Raw genomic sequence first — 21,082 nt, 5'->3', positions numbered from 1 at the left:
GGTGGGATAGTTGTGCCATACTCTGACATCACCATAGAGGGAGGAATGGGTGCAGGTGTGTTAGAAGGCTTTGGTGTTTGTGTGTGTATTATTTACTGAGCAACAAGGAAGTTGCTATGTTAACTGGGGGAAGGAAATTGTTAGGCAGTAAGGATCCTCCTAGGTGGTTCTAGATCTGGTTCTCTTTTGTGGCATTTGTAGGGAAAGTTATATGAAGGAGAGAACAGGGTATTGCTTCCGCTTTTATTAATGAGAAGGGGATAGTGCATGATGACAGGAAGCTAAGGTAGGCCACCTCAGACAGGTATCCTGTAGGGTTAGATAGTTATAAGGTATAGGGGATTTGGTGGAGCTCACTGCAGCTGGCAATAGTCAGTGTTAGGTTAGATAGATGATCACTTCAGGCTCCACTGAGGAGGGAGAGAGAGACCAGTGGACCCAATAGAAGAGGGACTAGGTAAGATAGGGTCTAGTGTGCCTCAAACTCAAGGCTGACCCCTCTGCTGGAAGTCTGTGAAAAAAGGTAAGCATCCCTGAAGGAAAGAAGGAAACAGGCTGGGACCCAGTGGTCTGGGAAACCTTAACAGTCCAGTGTGTTGTGGGTAGAAATTGTGTTGGAAGTATTAATACAGAACTGTGCTGGTGTCTGTCAATAATCTGTTCTTGAGTTCACTGGTACTGCTGTGTGAAGCTCCAGTTAATTCATATCTGAAGTGAGTATTGCAAGTTCCCTGAACTGTGACTGTGGGTGTTACTCGGGCAAGTATGTGAGGAGGGCAAGGGACACAATGTTATAAGTAGTTAAGTCCCTTCTCAAACTGGCCCAGCTTGTGCCCAGCTTGAGAAAGGGAAGAGTTGACATGTGACCAGAAATTCCTAACTCACACATTACTAGTGTGTATTGTTTTGGTTTATAAAATCTAGTGTTCTTAAAATTACCCAGCTAGAGCCAAAAGTGTTTCAAAATATACATTTTGGCTAAATGATAATAATGACTGCTATTAATGGTTTGTATGTGCACCGGGGTGTCATGATAAATATTGGTCCGACAATTGTGTTTCTCTGTACTGCCCAGGCTGGGTCCAGTCACTGTGCCAATGCTTTCTTTGTCCAGCAGGATTTTACAACCTACCAGATATTGGCCAGACTGGCTACTCGAAGGTCAGATTTTATCTTCCTTTATACGGCCACCCATTGCTCCTCTATACGGCCACCCATTGCTCCTCTATACGGCCACCCATTGCTCCTCTATACGCCCACCCATTGATCATCTATACGCCCACCCATTGTTCCTCTATACGCCCACCCATTGTTCCTCTATACGCCCACCCATTGTTCCTCTATACGCCCACCCATTGTTCCTCTATACGCCCACCCATTGTTCCTCTATACGCCCACCCATTGTTCCTCTATACGCCCATCCATTGTTCCTCTATACGCCCACCCATTGTTTCTCTATACGCCCACCCATTGTTTCTCTATACGCCCACCCATTGTTCCTCTATACGCCCACCCATTGTTCCTCTATACGCCCACCCATTGTTCCTCTATACGCCCACCCATTGTTCCTCTATACGCCCACCCATTGTTCCTCTATACGCCCACCCATTGTTCCTCTATACGCCCGCCCATTGTTCCTCTATACGCCCGCCCATTGTTCCTCTATACGCCCGCCCATTGTTCCTCTATACGCCCGCCCATTGTTCCTCTATACGCCAGCCCATTGTTCCTCTATACGCCCGCCCATTGCTCCTTTATACGCCCGCCCATTGCTCCTCTATAAGGCCACCCATTGCTCAGATCTAGTTGCCAGCCTGGATTTCCAACAATAACGCATGGCAGAGCTGTTAGGATAGAAATTGAGTACCAGGGAATGGAAATATACTTTGCAAAGCAACCAATAATAATAATACTTTGCACATCAACCGTGTGATGTCATGTCCTCTAAATTCATTTGTGGTGATACTGTGCCTTAGAAAGACTAGAAATCGCGGAAGAGTAAGAGAAGTAAAGGAGAAATGTTGTGAGTGAGATGTTCAGGCAGCAAGGGGTGTTGTCAATGATTCAATGAACCGTTATCAAGACTATCGCTTTAAGGAGAGTTCATCTAAAAGGCAAGTGCATTATCGGAACCGAGAGATTTTGTGTATGCAAGCCTTGCCGGGTAGTTATTTTGAACCCTGCCCGGTGTTCCTTTTGGCTGAAAAAAATGGCCTGGCTAGGCATATATTCCTATGAGCACTACCAACTTTGTTGACTTTCTAGCAGTACCTTTTCAGGCCTGTGTATAGTGCAGGTATGGGACCTGTTATCCAGAATGCTCTGAACCTGGGGTTTTCCGGATAATGGATCTTTCTCTAATCTGGATCTTCATACTTTGTCTACTATAATATAATTTAAACTTTAAATAAACCCAATAGGCTGATTTGGCCTCCAATAAGGATTAATTATATATTATTTGGGATCAAGTACAAGGTACTGTTTTATTATTACAGAGAAAAAGGAAATCTTTTTTTTTTTTTTTTTTTTTTTTTTTTAAATCTGGATTATTTGGATAAAATTGAGTCAATGGAAGATGGCCTCACCGTAATTCTGAGCTTTCTGGATAAAGAATTTCTGGATAATGGATTCCATACCTGTCGAATAGCAATTGTTGATAAAATGCTCCTGACTCTCACGAAAGTTTGAAGAGTGATTTAACTGTTGAGAGTTCTTAAGGATCATTTCTATGATCTCATGTTACATTTATCTCCGTGATGCTGCACTTCACTTATTTTTCATTTTGCAAAGAACCCTTAAAGGGATTATGTCATGAATTTTATGGGGTAGTTTTTATTTCTAAATTACACTGTTATTCCTAACCCACAAGTGTATTTTTTTTTACTTGTAATATTGGCGTGTAGACAGCCATCTCAGGTAGGTCTGCCTGGTCATGTGCTTTCAGAAAGAGCCAGTGCTGCACTATGGAACTGCTTTCTGACAGGCTATTGTTTCTCCTACCCAATGTAACTGAAGGAGTCTCAGTGGGACTTGGATTTTTACTATTGGGTGTTGTTCTTATATCTACCAGGGAGCTGTTATCTGGTTACCTTCCCATGGTTCCTTTACCACTTGCAGTGCAGCAGTAAAGAGCGACTGAAGTTAATCAGAGCACAAGTCACATGACTGGGGGCACCTGGGAAACTGACAATAGCCCCATGTCAGATTACAAAATTAAATATTAAAAAATCTGTTTGCTCTTTTGAAAAACGGATTTCAGTGCAGAAGTCGTTGTTTTGCCATGACAGTATCCCTTTAACAAAATGAAGGTTTATTTTTAAACAAAACCCTACTGCTTCCTAGAAATGTGCAGACTGAGCATATATTATATGTTAATGCAATTAGACTCGTTTTTATTTCTTGGTGCTATCAGCCCATGAATTTTACATTGTGCCTTTAGGCAACTCAATGAAGCATGAAAGGTCTGTAGGGGTTTGCCCAAAAAAGCAGTTTTTGCGCTAAAATCCTTCGACTTCGATATTCCAAGTCGAAGGATTTTAATTCCCAGTCGAGTATCGAGGGTTAATTAACCCTCGATATTCGACCCTTGGTGAATTTGCCCCTCAATATATATATACTGTAAACCCTGGAATGATGCCATACAGTCATAACGATTACAACACATTCACAGTCTTGTAAATTACCATGTGTGTTGTAATCTCTTTATGTAACAAAATCCTCTAATTACGGCATTGGAGGATCATGTGTAATGTCCGTGACGTGGCATAATATTTGTTTGGGTTGTAGAAGGAGCACCCGTTACTCATGGTGTTTCTCTGTTGTAAGTAATAAATAAATAGCCTTACTGAGCATTTGCTTTTTTAGATGTGACCCCCATCTGAATGCTGGAACAAGTCAGAAGTAGGTAAATAATTCAAAAAGTATTAGAAAACATGAAGGCCAATGGAAAAGTTGCTAAGAATTATCCAATCTATAACGTACTAAAAGTTAACTTTAAGGCGGATCACCTCTTTAATAAGGTTAAGCAGTAAATATAGCAACATTAAAACATAATGGCAAAGAAAGCCTTGTAGTGGCCCTTTAAATGATTGTTTTATTGTCTCCTTTAGCATTTAGACTGAAAAGGATGATCCTTGAAAGCAAGGGGCTGCCAGATCAGGTACAGGTATGGGACCTGTTATCCAGAATGCTCGGGACCTAGGGTTTTCTAGATAACGGATATTTCCCTTATTTGGATGTTCATGCCTTAAGTCTACTAGAAAATTGTGTGTTGAATAAACCTAATAGGCTGTTTTACTGCCAGTAAGGATTAATTATATATTTGTTCAAGGTACTGTTTTATTATTGCACAGCTTTTTAACAAAATTGGATTATTTAGATAAAATGGAGATAGCCTTTCCGTAAATTTGGAACTTTCTGGATAAAGGGTTTCTAGATAACATCCCATTTTATACTTTGTGGGAGGTACCCCTTAACCTGGAGTAATTTTAGAATGTACCTGGTACAGACTATTATTTTAATCATCTTTATTTTGTCAAGATAAAGGGTTATTCGCATAATTCAACTCGGCTCCTGGTATCCGCAGAATGAGCTTAATCTTGGCTTTGCGTTATTGGAGAGATATAATTGTGCCGAAGGAGATAATTGACTTTGTAAAGAGTAGTTAAGTCTCTGGGTAATTTATAGGAGGGGGCTACACAGCCAGTCAGGCTGCAAAAAGAGCAATTTAACAATGTAACTTGCTTTAACACCCATTTCTGCTTTGGAACGTGTAATTGTGCCAGCTGGCAGTTTGCTGGGTTTCTATATAAAACCATCAGTGTTGCTCTTTCTGTGCCAAGCCAAGGGGCAGATAGGAAGCAATTCTGTATGGTGCACTGGTCCTATAGGGCTTCAGATCTCTGATATATACACGTTCTGTGTATTCCAATATATGACACAGCTCCAGTCAAGATAATAATCTAAAAAGCCTTTATTTGCACATGGCTTCAGGATCTGCAACAAACATGACGTTTCGGGCTAACCTGTAGCCCTTTTTCAAGTTCTGTGGTCAGGAAGGGGTTACGTTCTCAGTGATATCAAGTGGTCTGGAATGCAAGGAATGCTTGGCAGCTAACAAACAGGACCACCTTCAATGTCCATTTTTATTTATTATACCAGTGCAAGAATGGCATTTGGAGGGCCCAGAGAGAGCAAATACTTTTACAATGAGCAATTGGTTTTCATTTTATTTTTTTTTAGTTATTTAGCTTTTTTTTCTTCAGCTTTCCAGTTTGCAATTTCAGCAGTCTGGTTGCTAGGGTCCAAATTACCCTAGCAACCATGCATTGAGATTAGAATATGAGGGCCTGAGTAGAAAGATGAGTAATAAAAGGTAGCAATAACTACAGCCTTATACAACATTTGGGCTTTTTTTGGGGGGGGGGTAGTGACCCCCCATTTCAAAGCTGGAAAGAATCATAAGAAGAAGAAGGCAAATAATTTAAAACTATAAAAAATAAATAATGAAGACCAACTGAAAAGTTACTTAGAATTGGCCATTCTATAAGATACAAAAGTTAATTTAAAGGTGAACCATACTTTAACTCGGAGAGGGTCACACCGAAACTGAAATAAAGTGGCTAAACAGAAAAGTGGAATAATGTAATAATGGGACTTGCCTCTAGTGACCCTTAACAACCTAATGCATTTACAGGTCTCCGGTAGTTTAAGGGTTTGGACACACACATGCAGATCTTACCCACTTTTTGCCGTGTTTTGCACCACGGTTAAGATCCGCATGTGTGTCCATGCCCTATGGGGTTGTTCACCTTCAAATGAACTGTTAGTATGATAGTGCTGTGCAATATGTTGGTGCTCTAAAAATACATGTTAATAATAATAATGTTGAGCGTCATGTTCTGATACAATTTGGTTTTTGTGGTTTTTGAGTTATTTTGCTTTTTCTTCAGCAGCTCTCCAATTAGCAAATTTTATCAATCTGTTAACTAGGGTTCAATTACCCTAGCAACCATGCCTTGATTTGAATAAGAGACTGGAATATAAATAGAAAAGGACCTGAATAGAAAGACGAGTAATAAAAAGTAGCAATAACAATAAATGTGTAGCCTAAGGGTGGTGGCAGGCGGGGAGAATAGATGCCCAATGACAAATCTACTGTGGGTGACTAACTTATCTCCCCAAATGCCTTCCCCCCCCCCAATGAGAATACGAATCGCTTTGGATTTCCGAAGTCACTACGGACGACATCAGAAATCCGAAGCTAATCGTATGCCATCCCACCGGCGATTTGTATTCTTGCTGGCGGGAAGGCATTTAGGGAGATTAGTTGCCCGCAGTAGAGACGATTTGTCGCTGGGTGAGTATTTTCTCCCCGTCTGCCACCACCCTTACAGAGCATTTGTTTTTTAAATGGGGTCAATGACCCCCCTTTGAAAGCTGGAAAGAGAAGAAAAAGGCAAATAATTAAAAAATAAATAAATAAATAATGAAGACCAATTGTAAAGTTGTATCGGCCATTCTATAAAATACTAAAAGTAACCTAAAGGTGAACCGCCCCTTCAAAATGATGAAACCAAACATTTCATAGGTTCCTAGGTCTGGGCAGACATTTATACCTTCCATTGGTTTTAGTAAAGAAAAGCTATTTACCCTCTATACATTCTTCTCTGTAACATGGTGCATGGTGTTTCGTTTCTAGTCAGGCTAGAAAAGAGTCTAGAAATTGGTTCCACGCAGGACTCTAGGCTAGAACACATTTTAGGTGCACAGGTATGTAGATTAGCTTCTACCATAGAGTATCTTTCTTCCAACATGACGGAACCGCTGGCACTGATACAGCATTCTCTATAGAGGTAAGTCTACCTCATCCATCATTTTGACTACCCGTCCCCTGTTCCTTAGCGTTAATTTATTCATGTCTCGGATCAGTGCATCCAGTGCTCCTGATTAGCATTTACTATAGCTCCAGGAGGTCACATACATTGTTCATGAACTGAACATCTTATTACTGCTTAATGCCGAATGTCTTCCTATTGGTTTTTTGGTTCGGTTTTCTCTTCAGAGGCATGCACAGACAGGTGGTCCCAAATGTGAATTCTTGCAGCTATGTGGGGCAGTCTGGCAGAAATATGAATTCATTCTGGGAGTGGACTGGGTCTGTTGCATTGATGGTTTAAAAGAAACTAGAAATAGGCGTGGGGGGGTTTGATGACATAATTAACCTGGTTTGGTTATCATTAGGAAAATACATGCTCAACAGCTGTGCAGTTTTTTTCCAGTCTTAGAATCCACATTATATGGAATGATACCAATGAGTTTGGAAATAATTAAGGGCCTATATAAAGCTTGTTATAACCTGATGCAATTTCAGCCATCCTTTCTGTGTGCACAACCTGCTGTACCTGTTGTTAATTCCACACTGCAACAATAGCATCAGGTTGGAGGTCTGAAGGGGGGGCGTTTTTACCTTACCCAACCCTACCTGCAATTCATTTTCGCAGCCTACCCACCCTGAAGTGGTGTCGTCATAAACACTGAAGTGTCATTATCAGAGGGCCAATACCTAGCTGGTAATTATATGTGATACAGCAGTTTGGGTACCCGCAGTTAAATGCTGGTATTGAGCAGTAGTTTCCTGCAGTTGGTGAACTATGTCTTACTGCTTCACATGTCACTGCAAAATGTTCTACTTCTCTCAAATCAGTTCCTCCATCTCCCTTCACCCCCTCTGCCTTTTCCTCTAATAGGGTCAATTTCATGATGATTGTCATTCCTACATCTCAGGACAGGTAGAGAGGTAAGTATGTTGCAGGTAGGGTTGGGTAGAGGGTCTCAGCAGGTTACAGGGCCCCAATCAGGTTTCATACATGAAGTTAAAGGAAAACTATACCCCCAGAATGAATATTTAAGCAACAGATGGTTTATATCCTATTAAGTCACATATTAAAGAATCTTGCCAAACTGGAATATATATTTAAGTAAATATTGCCCTTTTACATCTCTTGCCTTGAGCCACCATTTTGTGATGGTCTGTGTGCTGCCTCAGAGATCACCTGACCAGAAATACTGCAGCTCTAACTGTAACAGGAAGATGTGTGGAAGCAAAAGACAGAACTCTGTCTGTTAATTGGCTCATGTGACCTAGCGTAACTACATCCGCTAGCTCTAAATGATTATCCCGAGAAGAAGCCTGTTAAGTCACTGACTTACCAGAAGACTTGATGTAATCAGTCAGGGCTTAGGAGTTAAAAAAAAAAAAAAAAGGGGGGGGGGTTTCTCAGCAAATGTTTGTAAAGGCTTTAAGGTGCATTTGAATCTGTTTATAATTAGTATAAAACTAGGTTAAGGGCCTTATTTTCTATATAGACATCTGAAGGCCTGTGCCTACGTTGGCATTTTAGTGGGGTCTATGTAGAAAAAAAATCCTCAATTTTTTTAAAGGACTCAGCCTGCTGTCAGAGCTGCCAAGATATCACTACTTGGCCCACCAGCTGCCCCATGCCAACTTGCACCCTCAAACTCCCTGTCGTCCGTGCCCTCAATTACCATGTTCAAAATACAAAATTTGTCAGGTTATGAACTCATTTCTGTGGTTTTTATGTGTTATTACACTTTTGCTAATGAAGGTGAATTGCCCTTTAAGCAGTAAGTCAGTTTCCCCATGAGACCTGCTTATCTTAAATAGTTACAATTGTTTCTTTTTTTATCTTAAATTTCTACAATGTATCTAAGTGCATCAGCCACGTACTGTATTCTGGGCTCTCTGCCAAAAGCTTTAGAAACTTTACATCTTTTTCTGGCTGTTTAGTGCAGGAAATCAAGGAGAAAGTCGGGACATTTCAGTAACAATCTGGGACTGCACGGTTGAGCTGTCAAAATCGGGACTGTCCCGCAAAAAGCGGGACAGTTGGGAGGTATAAAATAGTAATCTGGTGCTAGTTCATGATCTGCCCTTGCTGTGTGTTTTCTGCATAGGTCAAAGAGAAACTTGTAGTATAGAATGTTTGACGCTGGCACAAAGGTACTTTCATTGTTTGTATTATTTTCAACAATAGATTCTATTTTGCAACATAAAGGGTTAATGTATAGCTCATCCGATTCCAGTTTCACAGCAAACTATTACTTAAAGTTTGAAACTTTGACTATAGGCAAAATGCGAATGAGGGTTTCAGCTAAGCGAAAGGTGCATGCGATAGTAAATAGCAGAGCGTGACAGCCAGGGATCAGGCAGAGATTGATAGTTGAACACACTTGCCGCATAGGCAGAATGGCATCATGGGTAGCAAAGCCCATACCCTTGGAAACTGTTTCATTAGAGTTTCTGTGCATTTATCAGCCCAATTAAAAAAAATGTGATGGAACAAAACAATATCATTAAAAGTACATTAAAGTGCATATGAAAGAGCATGGGGTGCAGGATGTAAGGCTGGTGCCGGCAATTAATTCCTCCAAGCTGTTAATCAAGTGAAATAACGATCTGCTTCTCGGCAGGCAGAAGGAATGATCCAGTGCTATAGATTTCTTCGTTGCAAATGTGTTATTCCAGATGCTGTAGATTTTCTGGTTGAAAACATCATGCCAGTGACCTGGGTGGCATCTGAATTTACCAGGAGATAAAAAGATCTGTTTACAAGACTTTTCTTTGTTTTTCTCAGAATGTTAACAACATATCAGGTTCATATTGGCATAGTTCCTTTTCTTACGCCTGTATAAGTGCAGGAAATTGTGTTCTTTTGGGATTTATAGTGCCCTACTGTTGGCCACATGTTATAACTGCAGGTTAAAAAAGCCAAGAAGAAATCTGCTGAAAGCATGCACACGCACATGCACACACCTGCATGCACATACACACACATACCTGCATGCACACCTGCATGCACATGCACACACACACGCACACCTGCTTGCACACACACACACACACCTGCATGCACACGCACACACGCACGCACCTGCATGCATGCACACACACACATGCAAACGTGCAAAACCCTGTCTGCGTGTAACAAAAGCAAATAATATCTGTTGAATTTTAAGCCTGCTTTCCTTTTGGTCCTTTGGTGATACAACTGATTGCAAGCTCCTTGGGGCAAATGATCTCCATGTCTACATGATGTTTCTGATGCTGCTTGTTTTCCAGTACTTGTTATAAAGAGTAAATCACAGGGCGCCGCCTGTTATTTCACTATAAATCTGAATATGGATTGTCCTGTTTCACTTTCCGTAGTTTTGTTTACTTATGCAAATTATACGCACAATATATCGGTACGGCGGTGCCAAGTTGGACATTTCATCTTTAGCTTTCCCATGCCACACTTTCAATAAGAAGGCCAAAGTGTACACCTGCCCCTGTTTGCTCATCATCATCTCGCTCTCTGCCAGTATGTTCTGTAACTGCTCTTTCATTTGTTTGAGGACAAGGAAATCCGTGTAGTGTTTGTGTGTGCGGGAATGAGGCCAATTCAGGAAGCTCCAAAGTTCCTGTTGTGAAGAGGTGTGGAGCTTTCTCCCTGCACAATTCCCACTGCCCTTTATTCTCTTCCATTGCTTCGATCACTAGGAAAACTAGACAGAAAATATGGAAAACTCAATGTTTTGATTGGTTAATAGGATAACCTGTTGTGCAATCCATAATGGATGATTGGCCGTCTGCTACAGCTTTGCCGCGTATTTGCAAGTGGGGCTTAAAGGAACAGTAAAATCAAAAAATTAACATGTTTTAAAGAAATGACAATATAATGAACTGTTGCCCTGTACTGGTAAAACTGGTGTGTTTCCTTTAGAAACACAACTATATACATATCTGTAGAAAGAAGTCAAATCAACTGGACCTGCTGTTTTTTTTCCCTTGAAGATGTTCTCAATTCAGAATAATTGTCCCTTGCAACCAGAAAATTGGTTGCTGAAATTGCAAACTGGAGAGCCACTGGATAAAAAGCTAAATAACTCGAAAGCCGCAAATAATAAATAATGTAAAGCAATTGGAAATAGTCTCAGAATATCACTCGTTTTGCCTGAAATGAGAAGCTGACCAGCTGTTCATTCCCTTACAGTTACAAACAAGCGCCCGGCCCAGGTTTACATCACAAAGGTGAAGCAGTTTGAAGGGGCCACAAGTTTTGTGAGAAGATCTCAGTGGATGCTCGAGCAGCTGAGGCAAGTTAATGGCACTGATGCACACAGGGTAAGCTCCAAGTCTTCACCTTAAACTAGTGAACATAAAGCATTCTTTATTCCCATCGTTATATAGGTATGGGATCCATTATAAGGACATCCATTATCCAGAAAGCTCTGAATTATGGGAAGGCCATCTCCCATAGACTCCATTTTAACCAAAGAATTATATTTTTAAAAATGTTCTCTATAATAATTAAACAGTACCTTGTACTTGATCCCAACTAAGACATAATTAATCCTTATTGGAGGCAAAACCAGCCTATTGGGTTTATTTAATGTTTACATGATTTGTAGTAGACAAAGTATGGAGATCCGTATAACAGAAAGATCCCCATATTCGGAAAACTTTAGGTTCTGAGCATTCTGGGTAACTGGTACTTTATATTGATACTACTATCAGAAGTAAGTCATTCTCTAAGCATATTGTGATCGTGTTTGCCTTGACTTTAACACTGCTTCAACTCTTAAGGTGGCCATACACTATAAGATCCGGGGTCGCCAAACATGTGGATCTTTCCCCAATATGCCCACCTAATGTGGATGGTATTGGGCTCTAATCCGATGCATGGCCCTAGGGACTATTCCGATCTGATGGGAAAATCAAACCAGTAAAGGAAAAAATGTCTAAGCGAGAATTGCAGGGAACACTATATTGACAATGTATCCAATATCCCCATTATACATACATAAAATATTCGGAGGATTTAGAGTAATAGAAATAACAAAATAGAAACATAAAAGAAACATACAGAGACTTGAGCAGAATAGTAACATAAGCACAACTTAGAAAATCAAACGAATAGTTGTAGCAGGCCGGAGGGCTTAAGTGTGTTGGTCGCGGTTGCATAAACTCGAAAGCTCCAGTGCCTTTAATCAAATAGCAGGATTAACCCAAGTGTGGTACAGCAGTGTATAGAAATATATAATCACAGTAATGACAATTTCCATTAATATAAGGGAAACAAGGGAAAGTGCAATGAGGTTATGACCACAAAATGACAGACGTCTGAGATGTGAACCGAAACGTTGATCTTTCCAATAAATCAACTTTTTTTTCTAATAATGGTTCTGTACATTACCATGCTATGTTCCCTGGACGCCCAGCAGGGTGTCTGCCATTTACAAACAGCAAGGTAGAGAAAAGGGAAGATTCTATCATACTTACCGTGATCTTCCTTTCCCTGGTCCTCTCCATGTCCACACCTTTCGGGATAGCCCCTCCCTCTCCTCATTAAGAACCCAACCCCCTAACTAATAAATTAGGCGGTCGCCCTTCCCCTGGTGTCTTGTACAAAGTTAAATTGATCTAATAAAATCCAAGGGAGGGAAACTGGACATGGAGAGGACCAGGGAAAGGAAGATCACGGTAAGTATGATAGAATCTTCCCTTTTCCCTGGCCCTCTCCATGTCCACACCTTTCGGGACTTACAAAGCAGTCCGTCATTGGGTGGGACAAAGAGACTTTAAGTCAAGATTGCAAAGATACTATTTAATAGAACTGGCCGATTTCAGAATGCTGGAACCAAATTGTGCATGTTCTGAAGATCTGACGTCCAGCTTGTAGTGAGAAATGAAAGTGCTCGGAGAAGACCAGGATGCTGATTTGCAAATTACTTCCAAAGAGATGCCTGCTTCTGCTGCCCAAGATGCTGCCTGACCTCTGGTTGAGTGCGCTTTGATCTTACTTGGTATACTCTGGTTTGCTTGAAAGTAGGCTTTCTTTATTACCGTACATATCCATCTCGAGATTGTGGGAGTTGCAGCAGCTTCGCCTTTTCTTGCCCCCCCAGGCAAGATAAAAAGCTTGTCTGATTTTCTGATTGCTCTAGTTGCTTCGCAATACATCTTAACATGTTCCGCTACATCTAATTCTTTCAATTCTGGATCCGAATCTTGATGTGCGAATGTAGGGACTACAATTTCATCCTTTAAGTGGAATGGAGAAACCACCTTAGGCTTGAACGAAGGACAAAATTTCAACACCAATCTGTCTGGAAAGATAGTTGGGCTATGATCATTGAATATGATGGCCTGCAGTTCTCCTACCCTCTTGGCTGAGGTGATGGCCACCAAAAATACTACTTTGAGAGTTAGATCCCAAAGTGACATCTGATTGTTGAATGAAAATGGACCTGAAGATAGCATGCGTAGTACTAAAGATAAGTCCCAACTTGGGCAGGTGGACCGTCTTGCCGGAAGAATTCTTATGGCTGCTTTAAAGAAGCGTACAATTAAAGGATGGTTAGCCCATGTAGTGTTTGATATTGCGGATATTGCCGAAACTTGTGTTTTCAGTGTACTTACGCTCAGGCCTCTATCGAGACCTGATTGAAGAAACTCCAATATATTAGATGCTGAGATTGATTCTGTGGACCCTATGTTGGAATGGACTCTAAACCTTTCCCACACTTTGGCATATCTATTACTGGTCGACGGTTTCCTGGATTGCAATAGGGTGTGAATAACTCTGTTGGAAAGTCCATGGTTTTCTAAACCTTGCCTCTCAGCCTCCATGCCGTCAGAGCCAGGGATCCTGGATCTGGGTGTACGTATGGACCCTGGGTCAACATGTGGTCTGATGTTGGAAGCCTCCATGGTTGGTCTATTGACAGATGGATTAGGTCTGTAAACCAAGGCCTTCGTGGCCATGCTGGAGTGATGCAGATCACATCTACCTGATCCTCTCTTATCTTCTGTATCACTTTCGGAATCAGAGGAAGAGGAGGAAATATGTAACCTAAATGGAATCTCCATGACTGTGTCAGAGCATCCACTGCCAGTGCTTTCGGATCCTGAATCCATGAGAAAAACCGAGGACACTTGGTGTTGTTGGATGATGCCATCAGGTCGATCGATGGTTGTCCCCATCTCTGTACCAATGACCTGAATATTTCTTGGCTTAGAGACCACTCGTGCCTTTCTGCAAACTTTCTGCTTAGCAGGTCTGCCACTTTGTTTAATTTGCCTGGAACATACACTGCTGTAAAATCCACTAAGAAGTCTTCTGCCCATTGAAAGATGGGCTGTACTTCTTCTAAAAGATCCAGGCTTCTTGTGCCCCCCTGCCTTCTTAGAAAGGCTACGGCTGTGATGTTGTCTGATTTTATTTTTAATCGTGTACCTCTTAATTGTTCCTGAAAGAAGAGGCAGGCTTGTCGTATTGCCCTTAGCTCCAGTATGTTTGATGTGACGTCTGGTAATGGGTACTGCCAGCGATCTTGAGCTACTCTGGATCCTAGCTCTGCTCCCCATCCTAGCCCTGAGGCATCTGTGGACATTATTAACCATGGTTCTGGGAACAACTCGGTGCCCTTGTTTAGGTGTGTTTGTTCTCCCCACCAAAGAAGAGATGTTCTTAACTGTGACGATATCTGTATTATCTGATGTTGAGATTCCCCGTCCCATTGTTGTAGGAACGACATTTGGAGCGGCCTCATTCTCCAATGGGCCCATGGTACAAGTCCGATCGTGGAAGCCATCATGCCCAAGATCTTTAGGAATACTAATGCCAGATCTTCTGGTGTTGTCAATAATCGTTTGACTGCTGTCGAGAGAGACATTTGCCTCCCCTCTGATAATGTCAGTTTCCCTGACACTGTGTCTATTATGGCTCCCAGATAAGTGATCCTCTGGGATGGAATGAGATGACTTTTCGTTGCATTGATTAGCCAACCATGGGCTGTCAATGTCTCCAGACATAAATCTCTTTGTCTGATTGCCTGCTCTCTTGATGAGGCTACTAGAATCAGGTCGTCCAGGTAATGGAATAAGCGTATCTTTTTCCATCTTAGATAAGCCACCAAGGAGACTAGAACCTTTGAGAATACCCTTGGGGCAGTTGCCAGACCAAAGGGTAGACACCTGTATTGGAAATGATGGTCTCCAATTGCAAAGCGAAGAAACTTTTGGTGTGCTTCTGCTATAGGAATGTGATGATAGGCATCCTTGATATCCATGGTGCACATCCAAGCCCCTGGAGAAATGGACGATTTTACCGATTCGATGGATTCCATCTTGAAATGTTGGACTTTCAATACCTTGTTGATCCTTGCCAGATCTAGTATTGGTCTCCAAGAGCCTGAGGACTTTCGGACTATGAAGAAGCGAGAGTAGACCCCTGTTCCTTTTTGGTCCAATGGAATGTGACATATGACTTGTTGTTCCTCTAACTTGGCCAGACAAGCCCATAAGGCAGCCCTTTTTGTCAGGTCTGTTGGTAATGGGGATGTGAGAAAACCCTGAACCGGCGGGCCGGAATTGAATTCTAGACTGTAGCCTAGTTTTACAATCCCTAGAACCCATCTGTCTTCTATGGATCGTTCCCAGGCGGCCTGAAAGGATTGTATTCTCCCTCCTAGAGCAGGCCCCTGGGTTGCACCACCTTCATGACTGTTTGCGGGTATTATCTCCTGCCTTATTCTTGGGAAGACGAAAGAAGCCTGATTGGCCTGCTTTCCAACTGTCCTGTCTTGATGTATCCCTTCCAGAACGAAAGGACCGACTATTATATGGCATAAATCTGACTCTGCCCGATGACCTTCCTCGTGCCGGTTGTTTCCATGGTTGTTGTTTCTTTCTCTGAGGTAATAACTGACTCTTGCCTCCAGAAGCCTTTGAGATGAGTTCTTCCAGCCTTTTCCCAAATAATACTTGGCCTTGGAAGGGTAATGAACAGAGAGCCGTCTTGGAAGCGGAGTCCGCTTCCCACGCCCGAAGCCATAAGGCTCTTCTTCCTGAAATTGATAGTGCCAATGATCTAGATGCCAACCTTATCTGATCCACTGAAGAGTTGACCAAGAAAGCTGAAGCTAATTTCAGTTCTTTGAGGCCTTCTAAAATCTCAGATGTCTCTCGACCTTCCTTTAAGGCTGTATCTAGATTTGATAGCCATACCTCCAGGGATTTGGCTACTGAAAGGTTAGCGATGGCCGGTTTAAGGCTTTCTCCAACCGTGGTAAACACTCTTTTCAAGTCTGCATCCAGTCTTTTATCCATTGCATCCTTCATAACAGCATGTTCCTCTATGGGTAGAACCGTGTTCTTAGATATACTCCAAATTGGGGCATCTACTTTCGGTATGGTGCAGAAATCCTTGACTTCTTCATCCTTAAAAGGATATAGCCTGTTGCATCTAGATTGCATGGAGCTACGTTTTGATGGAATGTCCCATTCTGTTTTAATGAGATCCATAACCTCTTGATGTAATGGGAAAGTTTGTCCCTTGGGTTTAGAGCATGGTAAAAATGATGATGTAGATGATGCTTGATCCACATCTTCCAAGGCTAGTGATGCCCTTACCGCTCTAATTAGTGGTTGTATGAGTGAAAAATCAAAGGAAGATTGGACTTCCTCTTCTTCCTCTGATGATAATGAAGACTGATCTTCTGATATTCTTGTCGCAAATGTGTCATTGAAATCTAGATCCAATTCCACCTGAGGACCCTTTGACGTAGAAGCTGTTGCGATAGATACTTCTTTGGCCACTGCCTCCTTAATCCAAGCCATTATACCTGCACTTGAGCCTGGTTCTAAGCCTGAGGCTGCAGTAAGGCACGACTGACATAATTTCTTGTCTGGTAAAGAAGGGGCCGTACATCCAAGACATATAGGAGATGTAGCAAGCTGTGTCTCCTCTGTCTCTTCTGAGATCTCTCTAGGTCTCTCCTTAGATCTGTGTGGTCTCATGATGGCACTGCAACCAGAATTAACATTGGTAAGAGTGTCAATTAACATCCCCCCTTTTGTTTATTTATTATATTTTTTTTTTTTTTTTTTTTTTTAAACATACCTCAACCAGAGAAAGGAGTCTTGTTTGGGGTGGCAGCTGGAATAATACAGGGGCCCAAGAAAAGGAAAATCTGCCATAAAAAACAAAATCATTCCAGAACCCAAAGAGTTCATATGCAGATACCCCTAACATTATTCCTCTATGAACTTACCGAGCACTGAATAGCACTGAGCAGGAGTTTCCAGAGGAAGCGTCAGCCACGAGGACGCCAAGAAGAGGAAATACCTAAATAGGCATTATGCCCCTCCCCCTATGGTGCGTTCCACCGAATTGGATTGGCTGGATAGCTATAGAGAGCCTAACGCTCTGTGCGCTGACGCGCACAGCTGTTGTGCGAGCGGCTGTCATTTCCTGTGTGCTCGGCGGGTCCTCAGAGTTGCGGAGAGATCCGCCTTGCGTCGAGTGAGCCCTACACTGCTGCCAAACCCCTCCTGTACCTAAAAACTGATGCGGGCATGGGGTAGACCCGATATCGCCGCTGGACGCCCTTGGTGAGGCAGGCCAGTAGAGGCAAGAATACAGGGAGACGCAGCCATAGTGCCCCAATGGGAGCGCCGAAATGAGGTAAGCTGCTAAGGGAAAACCATATAGGCAAAACCCTTGTCTCTGGGACGCTACGCAAGCCCCTGCTCCTTCTCTGAAAAATAAAAATACTCCTGTGAATTGGAGTGAGAAGAGAAAAGAACCCAAAAAAGACACCAGGGGAAGGGCGACCGCCTAATTTATTAGTTAGGGGGTTGGGTTCTTAATGAGGAGAGGGAGGGGCTATCCCGAAAGGTGTGGACATGGAGAGGGCCAGGGAAACAGAAGCCACACATACAAAATGCAGTGAAGGTTCTAACCCCATTTATCAATATTGCAGGCAACTCACCAACACACCCTTGGCCTGGTGCTCGGTAGTGCGTGGGGGGATCGATCACCCTCCCACCCTCCCAGGAAATTCCAAATGCTAACTTCACGGACTCTACTATAGTTTATATAATCAAGCAGCTCTGTTCTCATGGGGGCAGTCATTCAAGCTCAGTACACAGTAGATACAGATAAACAGATAAACTATGTAGAAGCCAATTGTATACTACAGAGCTTATCTGTAATCTGCTGTAAAACCTTTTCTCCTTATTCAGCTTTGAATGGCTGCCCCCATGGCTAAACAGCGGCTTGTTTATATAAACTATAGTAGTGTTTCTGAAGCAAACACACCCATTGTACTAGTGCAGCACAGCAGTACATTATATTTTCATTACTTTAAAACACTTACATTTTCTGGTGTTAATGTTCCTTTACACGTATCCAAATACGGGGTCATTTATTACAAACAACCAAGAATTGGGAAAACACAAAGAAATACTTTAGAGGTTTCTTGTTCAATAAGTAATTGTTCAAAAAGCAATTTCTCTTTAATCACTGTGTGTGTGTATATATATATATATACTGTACCACTTGTGCCAATATATTGATCTGAGCAAATTAAATGGGTAAATTCACTTCACTATATCAATTTGGAATGCGTTTAAGCAGGATTTTCAGATTGCTTTTGGGAGGACCTGGGATAGTTTCGTTTGATGGTGTTGATTCTGCTAAACCTTCATAATGAGTTGTTTATCTATGAGACAAAATATCAGATGATGTTTGTTTGTTAGTGATTTTCCTCTATTGTGGGTAATCCTTCTGTATTCCCTGTGTTTGTTTTCTTTCTCGATCAGGGGATGCCTCCAACATTTCCACATTAATAATGACTTCAGTCAGTGGCATAACTAGATGTTACTGTGCCCCAGAGCAAATTCAGTTGAGGCCCTCAAAATATAGATAAGTTGACCTATTCTACCAAGATATATTAAAATTGCTCTGTAATTGAGGCCTTACTGGGCCCCCTACACTTAAGCAAGCAACTGCAGGGTCTGCTTCCCAGTATTTGTATTATGCAGTTGAGCAAAAAGTCTGTGCTAAGTTCGATTCCATACACTGGCCACATTATCCAACTGGTTAGCCTTCTTGGCTTGAGAGATTTATACCATACAAGGAACAATATGCAGTTTTGCAGTCTTGATTTGTTGGCCTGAATAAAAGAAAGTAAAAGTGCAGCACCTTGGCTGACATGTTGCATTGTTTGATGTAATTATCAAAATCACATGATCAATGAACGGACAGATATCCATAGTACATAGATATTTGTAGGGATCCTTTGGCCCCCATAAACATACTTCTAGTTTTTATATGTAAATAAAGCATTGGACTACTGTTTTGTGATTTATTTGCTTTCCCATAACCAGGAGTCTCCAGAATTTGACCTGCAGTTTGACAATGGTTTTGATCAGTGGGTGGCAAGTTCCGGCTCTGAGAAATTCACCTTCTTTCAGATCCTTTATCACACGTGTCAGAGGTACCTGCCTGAACGGAAACCTGAATTCATCAACTGTCCGCCCAAACTGTTCTCAGGTGAGCAATGTTTTTAACGGGTGACTCACCTTTTAGTTGCGGTTGTTCTGTTCCTAGCAAATTTGCAGTCCTCATTTATTCTTTATAGTTTTTGAGTTATTGCCTTGCTCTTCTATATCTTTCCTGCTTTCAAATAGGGGTCACTGACCCTGGCAGAAAACTGCTTCTCTGTGAGACTACAATTTTATTGTTATTGTTCATTTTTATTACTTATCTTCCTATTCAGTTGACCTCTTATATGTCTTAAAAAAGTGACCTACCCTCTTAACAGCAGTTCAGAGACAAATCAGACCGTGTGAACCACATTCCATTTTATCATTTTTGCTTTGCATCTAATGACTGTAGCTTTCTGAGAGTTTTCTAATGCTTGCTGGTTAAAAGCCACCACTTGTCATTAGTTACGCAACCTTTTGGCCACCTACCAAAAAAGGGTGTTGGGGAGTTGCTACTGTTCTATTGATGCTTGAAGCCCTGTATGTTTTTATTATTGTTCTGCAGGCAACAGTATTCTTCACTCTGCAGCCGACAGTGTAACTAGTGCTGTACAGAAAGCTAGCCAAGCCCTGAATGAGCGCGGGGAGCGACTGGGCCGTGCAGAAGAGTCAACTGCAGAAATGATGAATAGCGCTCAACAGTTTGCCGATACTGCGCACAAGGTGAGTTGCGCAGACTTCATGTCATAGGTATTTCCAAAATAGCTCCAAAGCTATTTCTTTGCTACAATAATACTGGTATGGGACACGTTATCCGGAATCCTGTTATCCACAAAGCTCGAATTACATAAAAGCCATCTCCCATAGACTCTATTTTATCCAAATAATCCAAATTTCTTAAAAATGATTTCCTTTTTCTCTGTAATAATAAAACAGTACCTTGTACTTGACGCCAACTAAACTATAATCAATCCTTATTGGAAGCTAAACCAGACTATTGGGTTGGTTTAATGTTTACATGATTTGCTAGTAGACTTAAAGGGGACTTGTCACCCAAAAAAATTATTCAAAATCCTATTTAATCACATTAGTCAAGCAAAATGAACTTTAATTACGCTAAATAAATTATTTGAATCTTGTGTCCTTCAGTCTGGGAATTCATAATTATAGAAAGCAGGCAGGAGCCATTTTGTGGACACTTTTATTAAGGCAAGCCTAGCATGAATCTTATTTGTGCATCAGAATGGGGACCCGATGTCCATGCCCTGGCTACTAGGGATGCACCAGGATTCGGTTCGGGATTCAGCCAGGATTCTGCCTTTTTCAGTAGGATTCGGATTTAGCCGAATCCTTCTGCCTGACCGAACGGAATCTGAATCCTAATTTGCATATACAAATTAGGGGTGGGAGGGAAATCCGTGACTTTTTGGCACAAAACAAGGAAGTAAAAAATGTTTTCCCTTTCCCACCCCTAATTTGCATATGTGGCATATTTTGCATATTTGATATTCGGCCGAATCTTTCGCAAAGGATTCGGGGGTTCAGCCAAATCCAAAATAGTGGATTCGATGCATCCCTACTGGCTACACAATTAAATGGTGAAGAGAGAGGGGGAATGTGGGGGAGAGCATTGACATCTAGGAATAGGAGAGCAATGACATCTAGGAAGTGCTGAATGGAAAGTGAAAGCAATTGTCTGCCCCACCTCTATGCCTAAGGCATAGAGGAGTGGCAGACAATATTTGA

General features: G+C 41.8%; 1 protein-coding gene across 2 annotated transcripts in view; it reads left to right on the top strand.

The window, feature by feature from the left end:
- The window catches only part of stxbp6.L (syntaxin binding protein 6 L homeolog), a 62,343-nt gene that overhangs the window by 39,903 nt on the left and 1,358 nt on the right, over positions 1 to 21,082 (top strand). For both annotated transcript variants that reach the window (NM_001089675.1, XM_041571946.1), the window contains 3 exon segments: positions 11,055 to 11,185; positions 19,238 to 19,403; positions 19,902 to 20,059. In NM_001089675.1, the coding sequence (NP_001083144.1) occupies positions 11,055 to 11,185; positions 19,238 to 19,403; positions 19,902 to 20,059 (455 nt within the window).

The sequence above is a fragment of the Xenopus laevis genome, chromosome 8L (assembly GCF_017654675.1).
Source record: "Xenopus laevis strain J_2021 chromosome 8L, Xenopus_laevis_v10.1, whole genome shotgun sequence".
NCBI lineage: Eukaryota > Metazoa > Chordata > Amphibia > Anura > Pipidae > Xenopus > Xenopus laevis.
Note: the sequence above shows the minus strand (reverse complement) of the source record. Positions and strands in the feature narration are given on the sequence as shown.